The following is a 9,857-nucleotide window of genomic DNA, read 5'->3' as shown; positions in this document are numbered from 1 at the left end:
AGCGGCTTATTATCAGAGAATAATCACTAGCTAGCTCTGTGGATCGATCATCATCATCACGCGCGATTCTTCCCCCTTCGTTTTCTTCCCATACTGCCCCGACGTGGTTGCTCTAAAGGTTAAGTCTTTCCTACTAATTCACAAGGGGAATGGAAAGCACTGATCTCTAGTAAGCCCATAATCTCTTTGCTGAAATTTCAAGTTTTGACATATTAATACCAAAGGCTTGAACTTATTTCTACGATGGATACAAGTCTTGGTAATGCAGATAATACAGTCGCACTCTATGAAGCCTCACTTGTTGGGTGCGTAAGCACCTTGAACACATTGGTGCAAAGGGATAGACTCATTCTTCACAAAATCTCCCTCACATCCTTCACCGAAACCCCCTTACACATTGCAGCTTTGCTTGGCCACCTTCGTTTTACTAATGCTCTTTTAAGCAGAAAACCCAAACTTGCTGAAAAAGTGGACTCATTAGGCCGAACTGCCCTTCACTTGGCCTGTGCAGAGGGACACACCCAGGTTGTGAAAGCATTGTTGCAAGCAAACGCAGACATCTGCTTAGCTCCTGATCAAGAGGAGAGAATCCCTCTCCACTTAGCCGCAATGAGAGGACACATAGATGTAATTAGAGAATTGCTTACTGCCCAACCACAAACAATCTTTCTGGTGAATCTAGACGGATACAACATTTTACATTTGTGTGTTCAATATAATAGTTTGGATGCTCTGAAACTGTTGGTGGAATCCTCTACTAATGATGATTTCGTCAACTCCAAAGACGATGATGGTAACTCCATATTGCACTTAGCTACGATGCTCGGGCAGGCGAAGGTATGTTAACAATCTTTTTGTTTGCCATTGATCCGTATCGACTTTGCAGTTGAAACCTTTAAGTTTTCCTTTCGTTTTTTTCAGCAAACAACTAGTGATTTTCCATAACAATCCACTGTGCAAATTTGCCTCCCCTCTCTCTTGTTTTTTGATTCCTAGTGTTAGCCAGTAAATATATAAGCCCACAATTAAACAACCATTCCGTATATTTGAATTGAATTTATTTGGGTTTGCCTGTGAAGTATTAGGCTTTATGCAGTATAGAATTGGATGAAACGATCGGTTGTACTTGTGCAGACCATAAAATACTTGCTTTCAATACCAGAAATAAAAAGAAAGGCCAATGCCATGAATAGGATTGGTAACACAGCTTTGGACGTCTCAGAGGCAGCTTGTGATAGAGATTTCAAATGTCCTAAAATCCAAGACATTCTGAAGGCAGCCGGTGTTAAAAGATCCAAAGATCTAAATTCTTCTCCACTACCAACACTAGTACTGCCTGCGGAAACACATGAACCAACTCAATCCTTTACTGGAGAACAGTCGGCTCAATCATGGTTTAGGAAATGGTGGAGTTACTTTTATTTGTGTGTATGGGCTAAATATTTGGAGTATCAGGGAAATTGGGTCGATGAGACTCGAGGCACGTTGATGTTGGTGGCTACTGTGATTGCAACCATGACTTTCCAAGCTGGGATCAACCCACCAGGTGGTGTTTGGCAACAAGACACGACAAATGGTACTTTCGGGTGTAATTCTTCGATGTGTGCAGCCGGCACAGCAATTCTATCTTATTCCGAAACATATATTGATTTCTTGTCTTTCAACACCACCTCTTTCGTTGCAGCTCTAACCGTTGTGCTTTTGGTCACTAGTGGATTTCCACTTAGAAGCAAGGGCTTTATATGGTTTCTGACCTTAACCATGTTTATTGCAATTTATTCCGTGGTAGTGGCCTATATCAAGGCAGTGAAATTGGTGAACCCAACTCATTTTCAAGACTATTCACTGATTACCACCGTATTACCAGGAATCTGGCTTTTACTGCAACAGGTTCTTGGCGCGATTCACGTAATTCGCTTTTTATTTTGGATGATTAGGAAGTTGTTCAAATTCTTGAGACGCTGCAGGTTAACGAAACGTCCAGCAAACGATGCCGTCAACGTGTAAAAGAAAATTTGTCATGATCTTGGATCCTGCTGACCTGCATGGATGCATATCTTCGTTCTAAATATAATATGTCATGTGAACGGCCAGTTCGCTGCAAGAAACTAATGGCTGCATTTACTACATTTTGTGAAATTCTGTTGGCTTAATTAATTATTGCAATGAGTGGATGAATCTTATATATTATATTGTGTTGATCTTCATATTTAGTGCTCTTGAGTCTTGACATTATGATTTTGCGGATGCATGCGTGGACGTTGCATGGGTTATTTGAATGGACATAAATAAGAAAAAAATGCCTACCCAACCCACCCCATCGGTCCCGTCGTTACTGGATTTTGATCACCTTGCACTTTCAACGCAAGAGTCTACGTACGCACTGTCAACTAACACAATACATGACCAAATTAATCGAAGCCTGCTTAAACCCAATAACTTCCATCACAGTCTGGATAAAACCCCACTCAACTCTATTATTTGTCTTACTTATATCCAAATTTAAAGACATATATCTCTTCTTCCCTTTTTTAAATACACCAACTCATAAGCAAATAGAACATTATTTGTGATTAAATGATCGGGGACAAAAGCACTTTGACTCTCACTAATAATACAAGGTAGCACAACTTTCAATTTATTAGAAATAACTTTTGCAATCATATTATAAGCCACATTACACATACTATGGGCTTATAATCTACTACTATTGTAGGGGACTTCTTCTTGGGAATAACAGTAATATGTATATGATCAAGAGAAGATGGGAATTCACCGAAATTTAAAGCTTTCAACACTAGTGGAATGACTGATCTGCCCACCACATGCCAATATCTTTGGAAAAAAATTGGTGACATTCCATTTGGCCCAGGTGCTTTTGATGGATTCATCTGTTTCAGGGCTCCCACCACTTCAGCTTCAGTATATGCCTTACCCAGCTTCTCATTCATTGAACTTGTAACTCAACCAGCTAGGTTCTCCAAAATAGCAGTAGAACCCTCAGGTTTGAGCTTCCAAACAGGTTCTCAAAATAGTTAAGGATAACCTTGTCTCTTTGATCTCCTACCTGCCATAGCCCACTATCATCCTAATCAAACCTTAACAATCTATTCTTTTTTCTCTTCTAATAAGCCTTCATATGAAAATACTTAGAGTTTTGAACACCTTCTTTTAGCCATAGAGCTTTGGATCTCTGTCTCAACATGATCTCATCCATTTCCATCCATTTTTTAACCTCTTCTCGAGCCCTATCATGAGCTTCTCTATTTACCCCCACAGGATCCCTCTCATTTAGCAGCTCCATATTATGTCTTGCTAGATTTAGTTGATTTTGCACATTACCAAAAGAGTGTCTATTCCACCTATCCAATTGTTTCCCACACTCTTGTATCAAATCCATCACATCTCTCATATTACCATGTTCAGATCATCTCTCCCAAGTGACCTTTCTAATATCCTCACAAACCTTTTGCCCTACCCACATAGCTTCGAATTTATACAACATTTTTGTTATGCCCTGTACCCAATCCCCCTTAGTGTCAACCCATATTGGAATATGATTTGAGCAAGCAACCAAACCATGGATTACACTTGCATTAGGGAACCTGCCCACCACTGAGAATTAACTAAAAATATGTCAAGTCTTTCACTAATATAATGAGCCCCTTCCCTTCAATTACTCCAAGTGTATTTTTTACCTCTAAACTCCATATCTCACAAAGCACACTCATTAACAATGTCCCTTAAGTCGGTAATCTACCTCTCAGGTCGAGGCCTGCCTCCCCACTTTTCATGATGATGTAACACCTCATTAAAATCTCTCATAACCATCCATGCCTCCCCCATTATTTTTGCACAAAGATCTTAACAAATTTCAAGTGTTATATCTAAGATTGGTATCTGGAGACCCATAAATCCCAGTCAAAAACCATTGTCCCTTCATGGGATCATCATCCTCAATAACAGCATCAACATGACAATTAGAATAATTTATGATTGACAATTTAGTATCTGTTACCCAAAGCAATGGAAGCCCCCCCCCCCCCCCCCCCGGGTTTCTGCCACAATAATCAAAGTTAAACAATTTGAAAAACCAAGTTTGTACTTACAAACCTCAAACTCATGGGCGTCAAGTCTAGTCTCCTACAAAAACAAAATGTCGGGCAATTCCCTCTTCACTAGATCATAGAGGGTTCGAATATCTCATGGGTTCCAAAGTCCACGGGCATTCTAGCTAATGGTTTTCATTGCTCCAGGCAGGGCTGAGCAACATCCACCACCGATACATTTGTCTCAGTTAAAACATCTTCACTCACGACATCCCTCCCAAAATTTCCCCTCTTTGCAGACTTGCTATTGACATCTTCGTCCCTACTCGGCTCCTTTCTCTTCTTGTTTTTGTTGCTAGGTAACCGTTGAGCATTCAAAAGATGGGAGCCTGTCGTTTCTGTTAAAAACGACATTCTTTTCCATTTACGACTTGTAAAGCCATCAGGCTTTTACGTTATAGCTTGGCCCATCTCTTTAGCCTGTGTATTAGACATAGGCCCACTAAATCCATCCAAGCCACATTCTTTCATCCCTTCAATGACACCACTTCATTATCACCTTTTGTCTCTTGTTGCACTGCTTCCCTCCCATTTTTAAATCCTTCTACAACGCCCCGTAAAACATTGCCTCCAACAATTATCCATTTCTCAATCTTCTCTAAGAAATACCCCTCAGATCTCGCCAACACCTTTGCTTCCTTCAATTGTGCCTCATTCAATGTTGTCGTAGTATCCGTTTCTATTACCTTCTGGAATTCAAACTGAGTATCCATTTCCATTCTCATCGATACTAGAACCTTCATCAGAGAGGATCTTCTTGTCGCTTTTGGAGATTCCCTACATTCCCATTATCACCCTTCTTTGACCCTATCCCCATAACTGGCAGCACGCAACCAAGATCCATAAGGGAAGTCCCTTGTCTCATTTAACGCCTGATCTTGCTACTGTAATCCACACTCCTTATCGCCATACCCCAGTTGCCCACACCAGTAGCAGAAATTGGGAACCTTTCATAAAAGAAACTAACCCAAATTGGATCGCCATCGCCCATGGAAATTCTTGTGCCCCTTAACAGAGGCTTAGCAACGTCGATAACAACCCTTACACGCATATATTCCCCGCAAGCCATCTGCCCTTCTCAAGATCCACTTCTTCAACCCTTCCAATTTTATGTCCAATCAGACTCCCCACATAATTGTTTCTTGCCATAAGAGGAAGATCATGAATAATCACTGAGAACATTGCTTTCGTGCGTTTGATTTGGTGTACTTGTTGTCTACCATCTACCTCCTTAACCAACACCAGGTGCTTGTTGAAAGACCATGGTCCCTCTCTAATGACTCGCTCCTTATCATGCCAATCATCAAATTCAATGAGAATCAGAGAGGAATTGAGATCCTTGAAATGAACACCCCTCACTGGTCTCCATGCCTTTTTCATGATCATCTTAAAATCTTCTCTATTATATGTAATGCTTCTAAGTAAAAAGCATCAAAATCAAACACTTCCCACCACATAAAACAACATCTTCTAGCTTTCCCATCTCCACCACCACCTCTTCATTCTCTTGGTCAATCAGAGATAGTCGCTTGTACAACTCATTTAGTTTCTCGTTCATACTTCTTACGTCAACCATTGAAAAACTTGCACGAACACTGATCGATTCAAGTCTACACGTAGGCATTGTGATCACCTCTACTTAGGCAGAAAGCCCAAGAGTAGAAAAAGAACAAAATTTTGTAAATACCACTATAGATAATTGTGAAGTTTTAACTTTTTATTAAATAATTCTATTTGTTATTATTTTCATTATTATTTTTTATCTTTTTTGGATTGGACATTGAATGATTAAAAAATGATTTTCAATTATCTGTCGTGTCACTTGAGGCCAAGTTAAAAAAAATAGAATGAAAAGTATTTTTTATTATATGTTTTGTCGACGAAGTAAAAGCTAATCTTGAACAACTCTTCAATTTCAATTTCAATTTTAGATTCTCAACTCTTCATTTAATTATTATTTAATCATTATAAATTTTTCAAAGTTTCAAACAAAACATAAAAAAAATTCAAAATTTTCAAATCTCAAACCAAAACTTATATTAAAAAATTATATTCTAATAATATTTTAAATTATAATATTTTTATTCAATTTTTTCTGATATATTTTTTCAAAATCACATAAAACATCTTAACTCAAGTCATTTCACTATTATTTATAAATTTATCATCTCATCTTATCTCATCTCATCTCATCATCCAAACTAGATCTTAATTTATAATCTTACAAAATTTTAATATTGTAGGGGAATGCCTTTTAGGGTTAAGCAAATGATAGAAGAAGGTATAAGAAGAGAGATTATTGCTTCTTTATTTAGGCCCCGTTTGGATAAGCACTTGGTCTCATCTCATCCCATCTCATTTCAACATCCAAACATTACTCAAACACAAATACTTTTCAATTTCTTTTTCATACATTTTCATCTAATCATTACAACTTTTCCAAACTTTCATATAAAACACAAAAACTAATTCAACATTTTCAAATATCAAAACAAAAATTATATTCTAACAATATTTTAACTTTTTAATATTTGTATTCAATTTTTTCTCTCCTTTTACAAAATCCAATAAAAATCTTAACTCAAATTATTTCACTAGTATTATTCACAAACTATCTTATTATTATTCACAAATTTCTCATATCATCTCATCTCATCTTATCTAACTATCTATCCTAACCGGGAGGTATAAGATCACTCCACTACTTTTTAATATTTTATCATTATTTTTTCTTACTTTTTTATTATTATTTATAGATCATTTGAGATCAGCTCACTACTCAAACGAGGTCTAAGCAGCCTTGCCTGTAACGACCTCTTACACTTCCTTAAAATGGAAAACTATTATTTGGTGTTCCTTTTCTACAAGCTTGGAAGGTGATGAGTTTTGGATAACGTTAATTAAACCATACAGAAATTTTGCTCTTTAATGTACAGAAAATCCACTGCTCATCAAAAGTGCGATTGATAGCTAGAACTACTTTATATTTCAAGTCGTTTAAAATCATTAAACAGACGGCTTCCAAGACATCCTAAGCTGTCTAACCAATCTTATTTAACGTGTCATTGGATTCTCTTTCTATCCTCTGAGACCCAAGCTGATACGTACGTAGGTATACAAAAAGCCTAAAACCACTTAACAATTAATTAGCAACTGCAAATTATTTCAATTCAAACGTACCTTCAAAGTTTACTACCAGGTGCTCACTACAAGAAAAATAGATTTTTGTGATCAATTTATTACAACCAAAAGACTATTCGCAATCAAAATTAGTTGTAAATAATCATTTCGCTGGAATTAACTGGTCACAAAAGTCTATTTTTCTTATAGTAGCTTTAGTGTTCATGGATTATATATATATATATATATGATCTTATTAACCTTATGTATCTTCAGCCATCGCATATATATATTCAATAATTATCAAAAATCTTGTCTAGAAAGTGTACTGTACTTAATTACTTAGATTCTGAAGAGCTCATATAGTCTTTCCATCTTCTTTAGCCTTAATTTATGATTGAGAAGGCTTAATTTCTAAATGACCGAACCCACCAGTACGTACCGGTGATGTGGACTGGTTGATCAATCGGTTTTTCAATTTGGTTTTAGACCGAGGCTAAGGATCGAAACTTTCTATGTATGAGAAAAAAAATTACGAAAAGCGTTTTGCTTTTTTGTATTATTTTTTCCTTTTCGACCAAGTTCAGTAATTCCTTGTACTGCATGTCTTTAAGAAAAAAGAATGAAAAATAATAAATAAATGCGGTTGTTGATCAGAGTCGAGACCAGTAATATATTAAGACGATAATTATCAATTACAATGTATCAATTATTGATGTCATATTTCGCGGACCTGGACAACTCTTCACCCCCGGTATACAAGCTCGATCCTGCACAGTAAAAAACGGAGCGGGGGACCTCGAGGTCCGTTAATCCTCTGAAGCATGAGTCAGTACTTGGAGAGGTAAGGCTCGAGAGAGAAGCTAAAATTATGAACAAAGAGAGAGAGAGTATTTTTTCCTTACCCCTTTCGTTGTTGGGTTGTCCCTTATTTATAGTTACCATTTAGGATTCCCTGTTGCTGGGTTTTGTGTCGTGCGGGACAATTTGCCCCGCGGGCTACGTTACCGAGCAGTTTACGTGTTATTTCTTTACCGAGCAGCTTACGCTTTATTTCCTTACCGAGCAGCGATAACGCCCAGCTTTCTCTGTGCACTGTTCTGGTCTTGGGCTGCATTTAATGCCGCACACCTTGTGCTCTGTGAGGCATTTAATGCGACATGGCCCCTGCTCTGGCCTCATTAAATGCGACGTGGCCCCTGTTCTGGGCCGCATTAAATGCTATGTGGCCTCCGTTCTAGGCTGCATTAAATACGATGTGGCCTCTGTTCGTCTTTCCATCCTTTCGGTAACGTCAGTCACAGTCTTCCTTTCTTCTTTCCCTAGTCTTCCTCTAAATATCTAGCCCGACCCGGACCCCCTGCCTTGGTGTTGGTTTTGGCCTCATTTGGACTTTGGCGACCGGGTTGGGCCCTATGGCCAGCCCAACTCCTGCAACAAGCCCTTTCTGCTTTCTTGGGCCTAAGGTAATGATTTTCTTCCCATCACACTACCCCTCGAATTTTTAGCACACTTGTGGGCTGGAAATTCAAAAATCTCTTCTGTTATCCTGGAGTCAATTCGTTCTTCACGCACGTGCTATGATAATGCCACATAGTCTTCCCGCTATCAAGGCACCTCTTCAAATTCTGCAACGCTGCTTTAATCTGGCGACCGTTTATTTCGCCGCCCCTTCCCCTTTTCCCTTTATTCTTACATTTTGTCTCTTACCCTTCTCCTTCTCTGGTATCTTAACCCGTATTTCCAATTTCCTTCTCGATTTCTCTTTTCCTTCCCTCGCCATGACCAAGCAAGCTATCGACGAATCCCGTTTCAACTACTTCGTTGGGCATCGATGGGTCTCGTCCATGACCAAGACTGAGATTCGCGCTTTCTGCAGGGAGTTTCCACTCCTCGACGAGACTTCGGTCGAGGTCCAGTCGCATCGCGTCACTATGATAGATCGCTAGAGTCTAGCGCCGACAGTGGCGCTTTACCCTCATATGTTCACCATCGATCTTCGCTTTCCGTTATGTCGTCCCGTTAGCGACGTTCTGGACTATCTGAAGCTTGCCCCAGCGTAACTTAATCCCAACGCCTGGCGTTTTCTCTTGGCCAGCTGCATGGCCTTCTGGCTTGTTTTGTCTGATTCAGAAGACTACCCAGACCTAACTGCCCGTGAATTCCTGAGTGTGTACCGGATCACTAGACTCAACGGGAACTACTGCAGTTTCCAGTTTTATACTGCCGAGAGTTGTTTTACGACCTTGGAGAGGCGCTATTCCTCAATAAAAGAATGGCACCGGCGATTCTTCTTTGTGGGAGGCGCTGGTTGGGAGTGCCCTAAGGGGGAGAGGGACTATGACGAATTCCCCGTTCAGTCTATGTGGGGCAAGGTTCCGACTACCAAATCTCTGGCCATCACCTTATCGGGGAGAGGGACTATGACGAATTTCCCATTTCCCCGATCAAGGAGAAACATCCCACGCCTTCCTCCGCCAAAAGGGAACGTCCCAAACAACAGCGTATTGAACCAAAGGTGTCCACTCCTCCCAGACCTACTCCTGTCGAGGAACCCCCCACGGCTCTACCCCCCCTCCTAGACCTGAAGCTGTTCAGTGAAAGGCGAAGAGCTCTCGGCGAGTGGCA

At 39.6% G+C, this 9,857-nt stretch overlaps 1 protein-coding gene across 2 annotated transcripts; it reads left to right on the top strand.

Moving 5' to 3' along the window:
• Positions 1-2,190, top strand: LOC121250483 (ankyrin repeat-containing protein ITN1-like). Of its 2 annotated transcripts, XM_041149618.1 has the most exons (3): positions 1-169; positions 512-837; positions 1,135-2,190. In XM_041149618.1, exons 2-3 carry the CDS (start codon positions 610-612, stop codon positions 2,005-2,007), a joined length of 1,101 nt encoding a protein of 366 aa, XP_041005552.1. In that variant the 5' UTR covers positions 1-169; positions 512-609; the 3' UTR covers positions 2,008-2,190. The 2 variants fall into 2 exon arrangements, with proteins under 2 accessions (XP_041005552.1, XP_041005551.1); XM_041149617.1 differs by having other exon boundaries at positions 1-837.
• The last annotated feature ends 7,667 nt before the right edge of the window (positions 2,191-9,857 follow it).

Source organism: Juglans microcarpa x Juglans regia, chromosome 2D, assembly GCF_004785595.1.
Source record: "Juglans microcarpa x Juglans regia isolate MS1-56 chromosome 2D, Jm3101_v1.0, whole genome shotgun sequence".
Lineage (NCBI taxonomy): Eukaryota > Viridiplantae > Streptophyta > Magnoliopsida > Fagales > Juglandaceae > Juglans > Juglans microcarpa x Juglans regia.
Note: the sequence above shows the minus strand (reverse complement) of the source record. Positions and strands in the feature narration are given on the sequence as shown.